Source organism: Dreissena polymorpha, chromosome 12, assembly GCF_020536995.1.
Source record: "Dreissena polymorpha isolate Duluth1 chromosome 12, UMN_Dpol_1.0, whole genome shotgun sequence".
Lineage (NCBI taxonomy): Eukaryota > Metazoa > Mollusca > Bivalvia > Myida > Dreissenidae > Dreissena > Dreissena polymorpha.
Window position 1 is genome coordinate 21,464,299 of NC_068366.1, and position 20,392 is coordinate 21,484,690.

The 20,392-nt window shown below is 34.9% G+C and overlaps 1 protein-coding gene across 1 annotated transcript in view; it reads right to left on the reverse strand.

Moving 5' to 3' along the window:
* LOC127852429 (uncharacterized) overlaps positions 1-277 on the reverse strand; it is a 1,453-nt gene extending 1,176 nt beyond the window's left edge. Inside the window, exon 1 of the mRNA XM_052386384.1 lies at positions 1-277. This exon is cut by the window's left edge and continues 186 nt beyond it. Coding sequence (XP_052242344.1) covers positions 1-277 — 277 coding nt within the window.
* Positions 278-20,392: the final 20,115 nt, after the last annotated feature.

Below are 20,392 nucleotides of genomic sequence, written 5' to 3' on the forward strand. Positions count from 1 at the left end.
GTTGTCTCCATTCTTCAGGTGTGGAGGGTGCTATCATAACCTCATCAACATATTCTTCACATATAGCATGACACACGTCTCTGACCACTACAGGGAGTATATTCTCAGCGACCCGCCAGGAATACTGCATGCCTGAGTACTTGACACCAGAAACCAGGTGACGTAGTGTGGCAGCTAACTTTAGCCCTGGATCCAAGGGCTCCCTGTACCGAGTGTGTTGCTTCACGAGGCGATGACGAACCCTTCCCAACATTTCATCGTACATTTCAGAAGGCATGCGGAGGAATTTCTTAAATGTTCCAGGATATTCTTTTCAGAGCTCAACCATGAGCTGATTATAGATGCAAAATTGGCGCCGTCTTCCGGTATGCAGCAATGGTCTTCTCCATATATTACGTGCTCTGGCTCCTCTTCTCCACCTTATTCGGCCTCTGAGAAACCGGTGTATGTTTAGTTGTTGCTCGACTACTTGTTGTTTGGCCATAGCAGCAACATACTGCAGTTTCAGGCGTTGTAAATCTTCCATTTGACGAAGAAATAATGATACGTTCAATATTATATATATATAATATAGGCATATTTCTGCATAAACTACTAAAACAATCAGGAGCGCTATTATTCGGATGGATTGCAAAAATTCGCTTATCGGATTGATTCGTATACGAGCGTATACCGTTCGTTTTCTGAACGTTAACTTATCGTTATAAATCGCTTAAAAGCGTCGGATTCAATTCTCTACAATACCAATCGCAGAAGTTCACAAGCCATCTCAAAAATTTGTTTTCGGATTGTCCTCTTTCGCTTGATATTCAAATCAAGTAATCATGATATGCAAATTAGATGAGAGCTGCGACCTCTAACGCCAGTTGACGAACGCTTTGTGAAGAATTCCCGATCGGCTAACGTATTTAAACGAATTTTAACGAACGATAGACAAAACTGTTATTCGCAAACACATTTTCAACATGTTTAAAATTTTCCGACGAACAGAACTAATCGCAACGGATGCAAAAGCTCACAAACGCATCCATACGAACACCACCAACGATGTGCAACGTACATATACTAATCTGAACGAATTTTACTGTCTTATTCGCCAGTACACGCAAGTTGACGTCGGGAGACTTTCGCCTATGTATGAGGAGGCTGACTTTCGCGTTTATATCTTTGTTCGTAAATGAGTATTGAACTAAGTACAAAAACAGACATTATTATTTTCAGGAAATATATCAATAAAATAGTGAATGCAAGTAACCAAATAACTTTGTTTAACCTCTTCGTATCAATAAAATAATCTTTTTAACTGCACGTTTATTATAGTATTTGAGATCCCTGATCTTCAGACGAAAGATATGACAACTGGATCCATAATCACAGACACACTGTTATACTTCAATTGAAGAATAAACTTCTTAAAACTATATTTTTAAAACAGAATGGTTGTGTAACTTGGCATTTAGCCCAAGGCTTATTTAGAAGAAGTTGTCAATATCATCAATTAAATTAAAAGCCTGTTAAACAAAAACACTCAAGTACTTCTAAAGGCTAGGAAAGGGTTGGTGAACAAGGGTCTTGGGACGGATGCTTGAGACATGCTTGTAAAAATACGATCCTCTGCAGCTACGCTCTGTTTTCATTTTTCAGGCAGCAGGTTGCATTGAATTTAAGCTGTAGCTTGCAATCTTCCACGAGGCTGTTGTTAACATCAAATCATTATCAGGACGTTCTATTTCAAATAAAAGTAAACACGTTTCTCTTCCCCGATTAACGTCGCACACGGCGCATTATGCTCCGCTCATCATGAACATTGTATGAATTTTGTATTCACGTATAAAAAATAATAATGAGTACACAAATCAGAATCAAAAGCAGCTTTTAATATTTATATGGGTCTTTGTTTCAAGCCATTTATTTTATCTCGATTGGATTGAAAGTCTAAGGGTCATTTAGAGGCTGTTTTGTTTGTTTCTTAGATAGAGTCAATATTTGGTTTCTGTGGGGGAAGTCTAAAGAACGCTCCCACAGTGGGAATTGAAAATATGACCTCCCTGTCGCTAGATGTACTCGATATCCATAACGCATCCACTACATATGTTTTGGTCTTGTTTGTGTTTCTCTCGGTCTGTTGATTTAGATCGAAATGTTTTGCCTCTTTTCATATCTACATTTCGACGTCATACATGTGTTTTTCTATAGCGAAAGATGACATTATATTTCCTTCCGAAAATTTACTTCGCAGTTGGTCAACGAGACTTTGACGTCATTAAGATACATTTTTTGATTTGCAATGTTTGAAAACATGTTTTAAAATGTCTTTACTAATTGTTTTGATTTAACATTTAATTGCGTTTGATAAACAGTTTGAAACCCATGTCTGTTAACTTCTATAACATTGAAAATCAAATCTAGTTGCATCAAAAGTAAAAACAAAACGCTTTACCACTAGGCTGACCTCTATTATGGTGTTTACGCCGCGCGACGCAGCTCGATAACCATGCCGACAAACCCAGGAGTTTTCGAACTTTCTTTTAGGAAATTATCGACCTTTAACGGACCTTCTCCTTTTAAAATAATTACACACAGGAATATGTCTCTCAAACACAATAGAATATGGTTGCGATATTTTAATAACAAATGAACCAACACAGAAAATTGCGACGTGTTTCAAAATTAAGCGACCTTGATAATAATAAAAATAATTACAACATATAGTTGTATTATCCACGTAAGTATTGGAATGTTACCGGCCAATTTGTGAATTATTTGCCATCCCATATGTTATTGGCTTAACATCTTTCTGGAAAATGTGAAACAATACAGTTTGACCAGCAGATGTTTTGGTAATACAGCAACGTACGTGTTTATAAACTTATGTCATGTGTCTAGACTTAAACTGTCTTTAATAATAATTCATGCACCACACAACAATAACAACTTCTGTCACATTCATATGAATGCTGCATTCTGACTGGATAATTTGTTCACGTGACTGGTTTTTCATTTTCCGATGAACCCACTTTGTATGCAAATTTAAACATGAATATTCATGGCGCTACTTTCTGGTCACAAACAAGCTGCCAAACTGACGTTATGTTTTGCGCGAAACTTAAACGAAGACCCATTTGACGGAGATGAAACCGAAACTGAAAATAGATTCATACGCTAGATTAAAAGGGACTTTTATCACCCTTACCACGATAAAATTTCAGCTTTAAGATCATTTTGTGTTGTAATTAAAAGAACTGATTAGCATTTTTCTGCATTTCATCGGTGTATGAACTGTCTGGAAAAATACACCTAATTTATGCATAAACGCCGTCGGCGTTTATTCAAATAAGGCGTTAATTTCCAGACATTTCATACGCCGATTAAATGCAGAAAAATGCTATTCAATTCTTAAATAAAGTGGCGCTCATACCAGCCGCGTTATAAGTGCCCGGTCTGAAGAACCTATTAGACTGTAAAATTAAACTTATGCGCAAGACGATTACATCGTTTTACCGAAAAATTCACCTGCGTCCTGGCTTCTGAAGTTACCATAAATTCACAGCCAAATGTTCCAACCATCGTTTTGGAATTTTGAATGCCACCAATATTGGCAGAACTTTAGCACTTACATTTTTCAAGACATGTGTTACTTCCTCAAATGTTTTGTTCTCGACCCAGCTACAACTGCATGGGGGACTTTGCTCAAACCCTCAAAGTGATGAGCCTTCGTGTAAAGAAGAGAGAAAAGGAATAAATTTTGGCTCCGACCAATGTTGGCAGAAATATAAAATCATTGTTCGACTATGTAATATAAACGATGAGCCTTTCTAGAACTTAATCTGCAAATAAGACCCATTGTTTAAAAGATTTATATGAAATATATGTTATTATTGTATATATCTTTCGAATGGCATCGTATCTAAGGTAATGTATTTCGTAATAAAACTATGATGTCACTACAACTACTTCACGGCCGTTAATCACGCGCGCCAACTCTTTTTTGCGATGCATTAATAAATGAGCCAATGCAACTTCCGAGGTGGCGCTCAGGCACGAATGTTTTCATATTAAACGGATAATTTTACAGGGTGATTAGGTTTAATATGTTTTTCAACACATTTCGCAATATTTTAAAACAATCAGCCAATGTAGTGCGATTCAGCGATTATAAAATCATCTGAAAATGTACCGAAACATACAATCACAACCCATTTAGAAACGTGATGACCTTTATAAGTTGTGGCATGAAAGTATTCGTAAAAGCAAATCGATGTCTTATGCCTGTGTAACGAGCAAATTCCCTGCTAATTAAATCGCTCATTACATAAAACGATTGCTTTGAACCTGTACAAGTAAATGCGTGCACAAAAACATCGGCTTCCAGCTGAGCTAATAGATAAACTTGCATTTTTCAAAAAGAGATGGAGCCAATGATAAGGAGGTGGCGCTCAGATAAGGAGGTGAAGTCAATGCACATGTATAGCTATTTTAAAGTGAAATATGTTGTGTTATGGTTTCTATTATGTTTACAGGACTTACATTATTTTTGTAAGTTGACTACTTTAGCACATTTGAGTCGCGTGCGTTTTTAATTAGACAAATTAGTTTTCTAATAATGTATTGATGGATTTAAACGTTCGTCTTTGTAAGATAACAACATTTAACATGCATTATACAAAATTATTAACGGAAAAAGGCCGAGCTTTCTTCATTTTTTGGATTTGATAGTGGGGAAAACAACATAAATGAGCTTAATGAAGATTCGTTGACCTTGGCCTTTTGGTATATTGAGCATTTGGAATAACGGCTTCAAATCATAGTTTCAAGAAGAAGTGTATTCTTATACTTATTTCGTGGATTATCATACTGTATACAAAAATTGATGTCGATGAATTATTTTGATAATGTTGAACATTATGTTATCGGTTTGATTGAGTAATAAAAATTGTTGGTATACATCGTACAATATGTTTTATTCATGTTGGTGACTTCATAATTGAGTTGATCACTTACATATTTAAAAAACTACATCTTATTTATTATAGATTGTGTTTATGTTCTGTAAGGATTTGGGCCTTCGTTTGTACGTTGAAAAATAAATTTAATATAGCAAATAACATTATCCATCAAATCTACCCCATGTGATAATGTTATTGCGATACGACTGTTTATTGATACATCCTGCATTGGCGCCACCTCCTATCATTAGCGCCACCTCCTCAGCATTGGCTCCATCTCTTCTGGAAAAATGCAAAATTATCTACTACGTCGGCAAGAAGCCAATATTTGTGTGCATGCAGCATTTTATGTATGTTGTACGCAATCTTTTGATGCCGTAAGCAATATAATTGGGTGGATATTTTCTCGTCACACAGGAAAAACTAATCGAAATGCTTTTTAAAACTCCACCTTTCCACAACTTATTAAGGTTCACACGTTTTTAAATGGGGTTAGAATGTACGCATCTGTACATTTTTGGACGGAGCAATCTTCGCAGAATCGCACTACATTGCCCGATTAAAAAAAATTAATGCCAATTATGTTGAAAAACATATACAACCTAATCATCCTGTAAAATTGTCCATGAAATTTCAAAACATCCGAGCCTGAGCGCCAACTCGGAAGTTGCATTGGCTCATTTATTAATGCATCGCAAAAAAGAGTTGCGCGCTTGATTAACGGCCGTGTACTTGTACGCGCATCGACACGAAGCAATGACACGGAGGTTGGATTGTGTCTCGATTATATCACCAATTAGTTAGGGTTTTCTTGGAACAATTCATTTAAGCATATAATTGTTGTGGCAAGTCCTATGTAACTTGCTATTATTTTTTTTCAAAATTTCACATTTGATATACTGCTATGCATATTGTGCCGAATCAGGTTCAAATTAAACATAATGGTTGATTTGACTGTGTTTCCATCGATGAGGGAATTAATGTATGAGAGACATTTTAATTTTACTGTTTCTCTGACATGATTGTTTGCATGAGAATTTGATACCTTACAAAACGCCAGGTTCTGTTTTGCGTACAGGTACTTTAGACGGTGTACCAATACATGCATGCTTTATCATTGCCTTTTATAATTTGTTTTTCTGTAAAAAAACATTAACCATTTAGCGGACAATATAGATTAAAAATGTATGCCATTCTCAATCTTGCGACTCAGAAAGCGACGACATGAAAGTTGCATTGATTTAGTAAATAAAAACTCCCACACTCCGCAATTTTGTTTATACCTGGATAAACTCAAGTGTTGTAGCGGTTTTGTAAATTGTACAGTCCGTTTTAAAAATTGTGTGCTTTCTTGGATGATTGCATATCATATTAAAGTAATCTACTGACAAGAACGATCAACGACTCCGATGATCATTATGGTCTTTTGTAATTTCTTTGAACGTTATACATTTACTTTATCTAAAGACTGTACATATTATCATCTATTTTCTTCCTATGCCATACAATTTATGAAAGTTTGAGAATTTTTTATTGACAATGTTGCAGGATGAGGTCCAACCATCGGGGTTTCTCAAATATAAGCCATAAAGGTTGTTCAAACCACATAATTTTTTAGATGACGTTTATTCATGCCAAATGATGTCTCATTTTCCCGGATAGCAAGTAATAGTTACAAAAGGTTGAATCTTAAAAAGTAAGGGACGGCATTATTCTATTTGCAAACTCCATGACGTTTTGTTTTGGAGTGTGTATTTGTTCAATACTAAACACTTGTTAAATTGCTAATGTGTAAAATCAAAAGTCTGACAAGCTTAATAGGAAAACATAATTAATACTATACCCTTTGTAACGTGTCGTAATGTAATTTGCTTCCAATATTTATTCACTTGTTGGCAAAATTGACAGTTTAATTGTATACAGATTGGCCAAATACGTACAAGGAAGACATTCAACAGAATTGAGCGTTATCTAACAATATACAGTAATTTGCAAACCACTTTAAAAGTGAGTTTGCTCTATTCAGTCAAGAATAACCAAAACATATTAATAGGAATAATAAATATTCTGAACGCACATGTTTCCTGTTCATGTCTCACCAGTTTTAAAATCTTTATATAACACGTAATTTGCAAAATAATGAGGATGAGGAACATTTTTATTTTAACAAAAAGCTCTTAAAAATAATTAAGCTTAAGCTTTTTTGATTATATATTTAACATCAATAATTCTAATATATTTCAAATGATTTTCACTAACAATACAAAACGACAAACGTTTAAGAATACCGATTTTGAAAAAATAGAAAGTATATTATTCAGTTTGTTTGCGTACTTTAAGATTTTATGATCATTTGACACATGTGTGTTCAAAGTGTCTACTACTACATCTAATTGCTACATATTTTGATGTTGAAATGTACTTCAAATGCTAGACACATATAGCTTAATTGTATAAATAACTGTGTTGCATAATGCGTCTATCCATATGAATCTGTTATTAACAGGCGAATGTTAACACTAGAATGAATATCAACCGAAACTGAAACAATTGCTGGAAAAATATCAAAAGTCTGTATTCAATATGCATCAGTTTGTTTTTCATATGTTCACAAATACGGCCATGTAGTCCGCCAACCCAAACTGTCGCCTGTCGTAAAAGTCATCCGAGTTCATGTCCGAGTATATGAACTGCGGGTAACTAGGGTGGTTATCCCAGGAACACCCGGGTCCACCATCAATCACCACAGCATAACCCCTATCTTTGTCGCATCCCTCAAAACTTTTGTTCATGAGAAAACGCCGCCTTTTTGTACCACGGGAGTCTCCGTGTATCGAAAATTCATTATATTGTTCTTTGGACGTAAGAGCAGGCCAGCTAGACAAAAGGACACGGGAAGCCGTAAACCAGTCCATGTTGGATGAACCGCTGCCGTTGAAAATAACGTATGCCACCTCGCTGTTTCCTTTGTACAGCGCAAACTTAGCGTACTTTATGGCGAGGTTGTTCCAGGTGTCCAAGGCAGGATCGCGATAGTGACTGGTCAAAGAGCGAGACATTGTCAGTGGTTTGACATCAGAGGTACCTGTTCCTGGTAATGTTTAAAATAAGGGATTTATTTAAATATCGAAATACGTAACGGTAGTTTAACAAAATGAACGTACTTAACTACATGTATAAAAATATTATAGCTATGTGTATAATAAATTTATAAAATCAGATCTAAAGAGACGTTTTCATACCTTATTTTACAGCCGGATAGACAACAAATATGATTAAAGTTCGTTATGAAAGCTACATTTTGTTTTAATTGTTCTACTATGTTTTGAATGACACCTGACATTAATACAGTGCGTTAAAACATGATGAAAACAACGTGTTCGAAGAAATATGTATAATTATTTATTTCGGCATGCTTTAAATATCCAGAACTTATATCCCGTTTCCGAAATCACATATAATATAATGTATAATATTAATATATGTAAAACATATAGTCCGTTTCGAAATCACGTATATATTCGTGGACAGATAACCTTTGACCCAAGCGTCATACACGGACTGGCCATTGCTGGATGTCGCACGAAAGACCATCTTCCATCCACCCGATTCCAATTCATCAACTGTAAGTGACTTCTCATGGTAGAACGGTGGACTGTAAAAACATTGTACGCATTATTCATTGATCTATTCGGACAACACAAGTGTAGACTTTACAAGAAACACACACAGGACGTTTGTGAATGAAGATGTTGAAATGATGGACTTGAGATACATGGAATATAAGCATTGCGGATTAAAAGTAAACGGATGGCCTAACTTTGCAAAGCGGTGTACTTTACACACTAATCGTGCACAGTAACTGGAATGAAAAGAGGGCTTTTTATGGCAGAAATATTCAAAGTAAATGTAATGAAACTTTCAGACATTGATATGCATTACTTCGATATGTATTTAACTATTTAAAGCTGCACATACACACTACAAAAACAACTGCTATTAAAATAGACATTGTATTGCATTATGTGACTATAACATGTAAAAAGAATCAAAATCTTATACCTGGAACATGTTCAATCATTCTGCTAAATTAGATGCATAAACATTATAGAAGTAAATTGCAAGTAAATGTACATAAATATAGATTAATATAATATTTATAAATAATAATTTATAACATACATTTCATCTAACAGTATCAATCTTTTCCATAAGATTATAACATGAATATTCCCTTGGATTCCACGGTTCTGACAAACGACCAACAATTGAAGTACACAGCATTCCGATGATAACAAAGATCTTAAACGATATAACATACATATTTAAACGTTTCAATGACATTAAAATCCTAAAGTTTTTGTTGTTAGAACTGAAGCTGTCAATTCGAAATTAAACTTCGCAATTTTATCCGTGTGTTGCCAAATTTAATCAGAAAGCTCCTGAATGCGATTGCTTGTGTGGTTGTTTGATCAGAAACACCTGTTAAACTGGACAGGTTCGTAGCTATTAGCTAAGAATGCGCTCTGTTTAGTTCGCCGTGGTGAAATGGATATGCATTATCTACTCCGTATAAAAATATATTTTTTAAATTTATTTATTATATCGCTCCTTTTGCTATTCGAGATTCCCGTTCTTAACACTTACGATACGACAACATATTTGTTAGACTTAAAACTTGTACTAAACTACAATCTTAACGTAATACAGTTGTATTAAAATAGATTGGTTGTGTGTCATGGCCTTTAACAAAACGCTTACTTAGAGCAACGTGCTAATGGCATCAATCGGCGGCCTGTTTAATCACATCTCTCAAGCATTTCGTTTAGTGTTAACTCTCTAATCTTTATTCTTAAGCCTATTTCCTGAGGGCCTATACATGAGATATGTATGTAAATATTGTCATGACCCCATGTTGACGTTTTTATTAAATAGGTCACGAGTACATGTTTGTTTTTATGACCATGTTTTACATTTTAACTCTATGTCAAGTGTAATTTCTTATTGCATTCAAAACTAAACATCTTATTTCAATATCTACTATGCTTAATGTACCGTTTGTATGGTTCATATCCGTGTAAAATCCATTTTTGTTGGTCACTACAATCACATGTTTGGATAGACGCCATATTTAAAAGGAAATGACCTTTAACCTTTGGTTGAATTATGGGTAGTGTACATTGACGACCTCTGTCAACTTTGTCAGCAGACAGTTAAATCTCGAATTTTCGTACTAGATTTATTCATCATGCGGAGGTTTGATTTTTATCAAATAATTACAGTCATGTGTATTTATATGTTCTAAACCTTATTATTATACTTAAAGAAACATTTTCAGTCATTTTAATAAAGTTTTTACTGTTTAAACTTTAGGCGGTAACTCTGTTTATTTTGAGGTGATCGGTTACGCTCGGAAGACGCGCGGATGGTGCGCGGTTGAGTTATTGCTCGGATTAATGTTATGACCGCGCAAGGCTCGGACCTGCTCGGAGCCTTAGTATATAAACCCTGTTTATTTCACAGTCAAGGACTCTGATTTTTTTGGAATTAAAGGCACATTCTTATTACTAAATTTTTCTCTAATAAATATTATGTTTAGGCATTTTTCATTAAAAGTAAGTTAGAAACATTATTCATATTTTTGCATATAAAAGAGTTTTTGAATAAGATTTAGGACTAAGGTATAGGGATATTTAATCTTACAGTTTTAAGATTGATTGAGCATTGTAAATGTGAGTTTAAGAATTGTATTATTTATGATAAATTGTTAAATGCATTGATGTACTATTGATGCAAGTTAGTTAAGAATAAAAAAAAATTGAATTTTATTTGGTTGTTTATTATAATTATTATTTGAGAGTCAGTTAATGACTCAGGCTATTAGCTTCAGTTTATTTTAACAGAGTCCATTTTATTTAAAATGTTTAAATACAACTTAATGAAAGAAAAGATGGTTTAACACCAAGAGTAGGCCCGCTATCACATTGCGTTAAGAAAAAGAAAAAGAAGAACCGCTCGGCTCGTTACATATTTATGGTGGCAGCTGCGGGGATAAAGTAACATCTTTATTCCAGTGATCGAATTCACACCTCAAACGAAAATGTCAGATACTGACACAGATCAAGAAAATGAAGTTTTCTTCAGGGATGAATTACAGCAAAGGGAAAGAGCAACTAGTCATCAAGATGAGAACCAAGTCCATGAAGAACAAGAACCTACTGAACAGGATGATCAATGGTTAAAGGCAGCGTTTGGAAAATTAGTACACATGCAAGGCCAGATGGTTGAAACACTAGAAGGAGTCAATAAGATGATATCAAACATTCAAAGGCAAAATGAAAGTACAGTTTTTGTACAGAATAGCAACATTCAGCAACAAAATGATCTCCCCTCTCTTCATAGAAACAATAATTTTGCAGGAGAACCCGCCATACAGCACAACATGTTACCTAGGTCAAGCATAAGCTACTCCAATCATAAATGTAATAACAGCACTAAAATTCCACCTTTCAATGGGAAGGATGAATGGAAAGTATGGTTCAACCGATTTGAAACTATTGCAAATAGACAAGGTTGGAATGATGAAGAAAAGCTAGACCATCTTCTACCAAAACTACAAGGATCAGCAGGGGAATTTGTTTTCACACAACTACACAGAGAGACCTTAGATAATTATGATGAACTAGTTACGGAAATCAACAATAGATTCAGAATAATAGAAACTCCAAGAACGTTTGCAGCCAAATTTAGTCAAAGAGACCAGAAACAAAATGAAACAGCAGAAGAATACGCCGCTGAACTCAAGAGGCTGTATGATCGAGCGCACAAGCGTCGGGATGGAGCAACAAGAAAAGAAGATTTGGTAAGAAGGTTCCTTGACGGACTGCGAGATGAAGATGTAAGGTGGGAAGTAGAGTATGTGAAAGAGCCCAGGGATATTGATGAGGCAGTTTATCACGTAGTTAACTACATTCAAACTAGGAAGCGTCATCAAGTAGGCTCTAATCGGAGACAACGCCCCGTGCGCAGGACAGGTGGCACAAATACAGATGAAGCAGACAGTGAAAATGAAAGCGATTCTGATACAGTTGAGTATGCATTCAGGGTGCCAAACACGAGACAATTCAAGCGTCGCGAAAAGACTGAAACCAAGAGAAAAGAGAATCAAACAGTAAGGAAAACAAGTGTCAATCAGGCTCAGACCAAAACAGAGGTCAAGGTAGATGTGCTACAAGCTTTGACACAGAAAATAGAAGAACTAAGCAAGAAGGTGGAGACGGTAAATAATAAATCGACAAAAGATGACAACCGCAGAAGCTTTGTGAGATGTTACAACTGCAACGGAGAGAACCACTTTGCAAGAGAGTGTCCAAATAAACATCAGCAAGTAAACGGACCATTATACCACAGTTTTGACCCTAACAACAGAAATAACCTCTACCCAAACCCAAAACAAAGTAATCAGCCATTGAACCCAAATGCGCAGACTTTTCAACAACCTTTAAACTACAAAGGACCCAACCAAACGGCCGGGGGAGGTCACAATAGAAGAAAAGAGGTGAGAAGAAAGAAAAAAAGAAGAAAAAAAAAGAAAAATAGAAAAAGAAGAGGAAAGAAAAGAAAAAGAAAAAAAAAAACTTAAGATAAATAAGGAATAATGTGATTTCATAACTTTTTGTTGTAAAGTCTTATATCAATTTGATGTTCAATTACTTGACATATTTGTACTGTATATAGGTCATTGCTAAATATTGGTTCTACAAATTTCATGCGAGTTTACAGATGCGATGTAAAGTACAAGATGTTTTTATTTTTTTGTTCAACTTGCCATTTCATTGATGCCATTTACAATGAAGTTTCTCCATAATCACATGAAGATATCGATAAATGCCGGTTTGTGATGGAAACGTCATTTCCTATTCTGATGTGTACATCAGGAGATATGTGTTTGCTGAAATTATATTGTGTTATTGCGCTATTGATTATCTTTTACTGCCGTAAACAATGCTCAATCAGATGTTAATACTTGCATATATGGGACTAGTACTTCAAAATATAATTGATGTGAAGCTGCTATGAAGGCACTTGTGAAAAGTAGAAAAACAAGATTCCTGTGATACAATGATGTTTGGCGAGAAAAATAGGGAAATTGTAAATGCTTGGGGAAAAGAACAGTATGGCGGAGAGCAGTATGAGAGTGATACAGTTTGGGCATTAATATTATAAGGAGTAGTCGACAGAATGTTTGCTGGTGCAAACGGGGCGAGAAAATTGCAAGGAGTACAGAGAGAGAGAAAGAGAGAAGAGAAAGGACTTAAAGAGCGAGCAACTATTCCGTCCAGATACTGCATATGTAACAGATTTAAGGCAAAACGCTAGTACAAGTTGGTTAAAGTAAATTCAATCTTCTGTTTTAGAATCATGGAAGAGCAGACGAAGTCAGGCCACGGCTGGAGCGACAGGAAACGGTACCAGTGTCTGCGCTGCTACCATGTGACTGGTGAGGAGAGAGTTGGTCCCAGGTACCGGATCATGGACCATTTTCTACGCCAGCACCTTTCACTGGATCAGGTGCCTTTCCATTGCAAGCTGTGCCTGTTTCGCTGCTACCAGTTTGAGGATCTGCAGCGGCATGCCAACAATTTTCCTCGGCACAGGATGTTGTTACGAGAGAAGGGGGTCGAGGATAGTGAAAGCTATCTAGTAAAGAACCCGAACCCATACACCGTGGGACCTAGGGATGTTGCTCCAGTGGCTGAAGGCACGCTGTCACGGGCAGTGGAAATCACCTTCCCTGACGGATTGGACTTTCTGGACAACATGATAGAGGCACAGCCATGTACGCCAGGACCTTACACCCCTGCAAGGCTGGAAACACCAAGGCCAAAGGCAAGTACGCCATCTTTAGTACACCACGCAGAACCATCTCCAGCAATCCTGGACAGCCTTCCAACTATCGAGGAGTGCAGACAGCTGAAGGGGAACAAATCAGATGCCTCCTCCTCATCGTCATCATCCTCTTCAAGCAACACCTCATGTGAAGGCTGTCGCCAAATAATGAAGGAGATGGAAAGCATTAAGAGCATGCTGCAAGGTATTAAAGGCCAGCTCGAGACACAGGGCACCACAAACCAGCAGTTGGCCATGACCATGGTCAATCTTGCGGGAGCCATCACCTCTATGCGGACACAGCCTGCCCAGATGCCTCATACCGTTCCCGTGACACAGCCTACAATGCAGACAGAGGCCCCACAGCGGAAAGTAGAAGAAAAAATCAGGGAGCGCGGTCGCCATCAGGACCATAAAGAAAACAGGCGGCCACAGTGGCACAAAGAGAATAGCAACCACTACCACCGCCGGGATCGCAGTCCATTGCACAGAAAATAGAATATTATATAATGATGTTAATGAACATTTATCATATAGTTTATAGTTTTATCACAGTCAGTGTAAGGCACAATTAAATAGCTAAATAGTATCACAGTAATTTATAAATAATAATGAAACTTAACTTTGTAAGATTTTATCACAGACATTGCTATACTACACTAATATCTAATGTATTTGTATCTTGTGAATTAATAAATGATCTCCTTTATATCTAGAAGATAATAAGCATTATAATTGTATTGTGAATTTAAAGATGCTCAAATGAAAATCTAGTTCTTTAAGTGCACAAAATTGGTGCTGACATTTTGTAAATATTTTAAAGTTGTTGAACTTTGTTGTTAAAGTTTAAAGATTGTTATACATGTGTATGTGTAACCATGAGTTTTAATGTTTTTAGGCATTAAAGAGGGACCTTTAATGTTAAGGAGGGGGTAATGTCATGACCCCATGTTGACGTTTTTATTAAATAGGTCACGAGTACATGTTTGTTTTTATGACCATGTTTTACATTTTAACTCTATGTCAAGTGTAATTTCTTATTGCATTCAAAACTAAACATCTTATTTCAATATCTACTATGCTTAATTTACCGTTTGTATGGTTCATATCCGTGTAAAATCCATTTTTGTTGGTCACTACAATCACATGTTTGGATAGACGCCATATTTAAAAGGAAATGACCTTTAACATTTGGTTGAATTATGGGTAGTGTACATTGACGACCTCTGTCAACTTTGTCAGCAGACAGTTAAATCTCGTATTTTCGTACTAGATTTATTCATCATGCGGAAGTTTGATTTTTATCAAATAATTACAGTCATGTGTATTTATATGTTCTAAACCTTATTATTATACTTAAAGAAACATTTCCAGTCATTTTAATAAAGTTTTTACTGTTTAAACTTTAGGCGGTAACTCTGTTTATATTGAGGTGATCGGTTACGCTCGGAAGACGCGCGGATGGTGCGCGGTTGAGTTATTGCTCGGATTAATGTTATGACCGCGCAAGGCTCGGACCTGCTCGGAGCCTTAGTATATAAACCCTGTTTATTTCACAGTCAAGGACTCTGATTTTTTTGGAATTAAAGGCACATTCTTATTACTAAATTTTTCTCTAATAAATATTATTTTTAGGCATTTTTCATTAAAAGTAAGTTAGAAACATTATTCATATTTTTGCATATAAAAGAGTTTTTGAATAAGATTTAGGACTAAGGTATAGGGATATTTAATCTTACAGTTTTAAGATTGATTGAGCATTGTAAATGTGAGTTTAAGAATTGTATTATTTATGATAAATTGTCAAATGCATTGATGTACTATTGATGCAAGTTAGTTAAGAATAAAAAAAAAATGAATTTTATTTGGTTGTTTATTATAATTATTATTTGAGAGTCAGTTAATGACTCAGGCTATTAGCTTCAGTTTATTTTAACAGAGTCCATTTTATTTAAAATGTTTAAATACAACTTAATGAAAGAAAATTTGGTTTAACACCAAGAGTAGGCCCGCTATCGCATTGCGTTAAGAAAAAGAAAAAGAAGAACCGCTCGGCTCGTTACAATATGTTATCCTGTGTAGCTACGCTGTGTTCTTATCTTTTTTCAGCGTTTTGGATTTATTGATTTGGCTGTTGTGGGTAATCGTCTATCAAATCACGTCAGAATAACACGCATGCTCTTCATGTTTATATGTATCTTAGTTAAAAACCCTGTGTATTTTAGCTGGAATGCTGTGCAAGTCTATTGCATATTGAAAGGCTATCAAGTTCGCTACATAGGTAGAATCAGTAATTGGTGTCTTATGGTGAGGTATAAAGAACGTTCTCGGGTGAGTATTAAACACGTGACATCCGGGTCTATTGATGGAAACCATATTCACTATACCCCTGAAACATACGTATGGGTGTTTTTTGTGTGACCCTCGGTTTTTGATTAGATCAGAACGTTTGGCGCAGTTCATGTTTACATTTCGACTTTATAAATATTATTTTATATAACGATTGTTTCCAATATATTTCTTACCAAAATGTATTTCAATCTTGGTTTAGGGGAATTTGACTGTCATGTTGATAACTGTTTGAATAATTTATTTAATGTAGATGTCTTTGGTCATTGTTTTGATATATATTTAATTGTGTTTGATGTAAATTATGAAACAAATGTTTTTAAAAATATTAACACATTTAAAATCCAATTACATCAAAAATAGAGAAATATTGTCATTACTACGATGTTCCCAATTAATGGCAAGTGCCAATTCCCAAATTACAAGACACAATAATATGTATCATGCAAAAGAATTGCATGTTAAGAATAATTATTTTTGGGTTGGAAGGGGGAGATAAATTGCACACAAAAACACGTTATATTGTATTTTTTATTTTAAAACCCCGCATTATCGTCATTTGAAACAATAGCATATATAGGCGGTATAGATTGTGAAGTTAAGAGACTCGTTAAATTAAATGGCGAAACTATTAACTCAACTAATAATAATAATGGCTGGCTATATTGTTATATTAGAGGGACACAATTAAGAAGTGGGAATAACTCAGAATTTAATGAAAACGCAAAGGAAACAGACAGCATGTGCGGAGATTTACGTTATTTGGATTTCATGGCATATATTCATGGAGAATTGAACATTACAAAGACATTTGACGTAGGAATGGTTAACTGTTCATATAATGTACACGAGAAGAGTTGAAATGTACAGTTTTTTGTCATGGTAAATAATGGACTGAAAAGAAGCATATGCACAGTAAATGTAAGTACATTTTTTATGGTTAATGACTACGAACATGGAATTGACATATCATTTAACGTCATAAAATCGCTAGCTTTGCAAGCAATACACACGAGATTAAACTAATATTACCGATTAATTTTCGTTTAATTGTTTATTGAATGATAGTACATAGATTAAAATTTACAAATTACTTAACATGGTTAAAATTTTGAATAACCATACCATTGGTACATATCGTAATTTAATGACTTAATAATACTTCTGCTGGAAGAATGTTTGAGTGTAAATGTAAAATACACATGGGTTATTGAATGTATGGAAACATTATCATTCAAAATGATGGGTTGGACATAAGATATACGCAAACGGAATGGTTGCCGTACTAATGGAAGATTGATGGCATCTGGAGGCAACATATACGCAGTGGCGCTGTGGATATTGCGACCAGAAAATCATGGGTTCGATCCCCACTGTGTGGGCGTTCTTTAGATCTCCTTAATAAACACCAACTTCAGATTCCTATCCCAGGAAACGGACTCGATAACGGTTCTAATAAGCATATGACTTTGGATGCAATCGAGCTTAAATAAAAATGTTTTAATATATGCACAACACATGGAGGGCGGTTGATTTCATGTTCACATGAAGATTGATTTTTATGATTGACGTCTTAAGTCATATCAATTATGGCGTGAACATATAAAGCACGCACCAGAAATCGTTAATTATTGATTACTTCATTTGGAAATCCTTTAGATTAACTTAAAATAATGTACGCGGAACCTCAGTACACGGAAGACTCATGATAAAAAGATGGACTGAACATGCTAGGTACTCATAGAGAATTAACATTCAACTACTTTTGCGCATCTTTAGTAAAAGAAACAATGTAAATAAAACAATCCATCGTGTAACATGTTTTATCTTCATTTAAAAACGAAATGAGAATACAGCAAGCTTGTTCTCTTTTTCCTTAATTCCGACGAATCATTTCAGACAACTAATGCAAGGTTGTATTGTTTTTTTCCTCCATCATAATATAGTATTTCAAATCAATACTGAATAGAAAGTCAGTGGCAATATCAACATGTATAGAGTTTAATAGCGAGGATTAAGAAATTTGCAACTAAATTGTAATGTTTGAAACTGTCATTAATTTTCGCGACCAAACGAAACGGTTAATAACGTTGATAATCCTTTGTATTGATAGTTATATTAAGCGATGTTAAATGTGTATTTTCAACATTAACATATAACATACATGTCAAACCAAGTTTAATGAGCTTTAATGAAGTTTATGTAAACAAAAAATATTGTGTTGTAAATAAACAAATACTTTAATTTGAATTTTGATAATGCTGCTTGTACAACTTCAGGTACTATTTATACATGCAACTGTAGTTACACAAATGTAAATGCATTTTATTTGAGGCCTCATTATACTATTATTATTATTATTATTATTATTATTATTATTATTATTATTATTATTATTATTATTATTATTATTATTATTATTATTATTATTATTATTACTACAATTAAATGTATGATAGCAAAATATTGCTATATGCATATATAGCATTTATTGTTTAAAACAATCCCAATTAACTTCCATTCCACTGTAACTGAAACATAATATCAAAATTAAGACTATCTTCTCATGTTCTTTATATAGAAACTAGTAGGCACCAAAACATTCCAAGAATTGAAAGAATTTGTAAATTATGTACACTTTACGAATTAGAAGATGAGTGCCATTTTGTTTTGATATGCCCTTTGTGTGATAATTTTAGAAATACATTTTTACCTGATGTTGACAGAAGAAGACCAAGTATGTTTAAATTTTTACAATTATTGAATGAGACTAGAAAGTCTATACTGATACGTCTTGCTAATTTCTGTATAAAAGCATTGAAATTTAGAGCCGAAAATATATAGATAAGTTTTTCTTCAGAATTGGAATGTTGTATATATTATCTAATCGCATTATGTTTCTCAATCAATTACGGATTTTCACATTCATTTTAGTTTGTTAAAAAAAAAATAAAGAGCCGTCCTTTACATATAACATTCTCACACAAATCATATATTAGTACAAATGAATAAATAAATTGTTGTTATTTTGACGCATAAGTATTTATGTGTAATGAGTTTTTATTATTGCTACATTGTAATATTGACGATGAGCTGTATATGCTTAAGTCAGAAATAAACTTTCTGTTCTGTTCTGCTCTGTTCTATAAAGTAGATACCTGCTTAAGTAGCCCCCTACCTTGAGTGGCCGCTTTGGCTACTTCCCATGATTTGCTTATTATTATAGCTTAGACAGACTCAAGGCAAACAGAATCGGTTATATTTATTTAAGCTAATACACGTTCAACATAGTGTTGTTTTTTACAGAACAAATTCACAGAAATGTATGCATCGGTAAATGCTTACATATATTTTACTCAAACACTACAATAAAGCTTGATTGCCAACATTACCTGAATACAAAGATTGAAGAATGTTCTTGAAATAATTTAAGCTGTATTCTTTTGCTACAATAGTGTTGCTGTATACAATTTAGCGTCTGAACATTGTATGGCCTTTTAAATTGTAAGAATTGTTTTTTGTCGTTCGAATGTATCACTCATTTCCAAAGCGTATACTTCTTTGTAACATAATACGCTCCTAAACATTGAACCATTTGATGTGCACAACATTGAAAGAATATGCTACATTTCTTAAATAAACATAGAGTGAAGGGTCACGGTTCATTAGTATCAGTTTAAAACTGCATTGACTGTTTCTAATAATTCATGGTAAAAATTGCTTCATGTGTACACAAACACGACCATGTAGTCCGCCAACCCAAATTGGCGCCTGTAATAAAAGTCGTCCGAGTTCATGTCCAAGTATATGAACTGCGGGTAACTAGAGTGCTGGTGCCAGGCACACGCGGATCCATCGTCAATCACCGCAACGTAACTCCTGTTGTTCTCGTATCCCCCATTAATTCTGTTGATGAGAAAACGTCGCTTTATTTTATCACGGGAGTCTCCGGGTATCGAAAATATATTATATTGTCATCTGGACGTAAGACCAGGCCAGCTAGAAAGAAGGACACGGGAATACGTAAATCAGTCCAAGTAGGATGTACCGCTGCCGTTAAAAATAATGTATGCCACCTCGCTGTTTCCTTTGTACAGCGCAAACTTAACATACTTAATGGCGAGGTTGTTCCAAGTGTCCAAGGCAGGATCGCGATAGTGACTGGACAAAGAGCGAGACATGGTCGCTGGCTTGAAATCAGATGTACC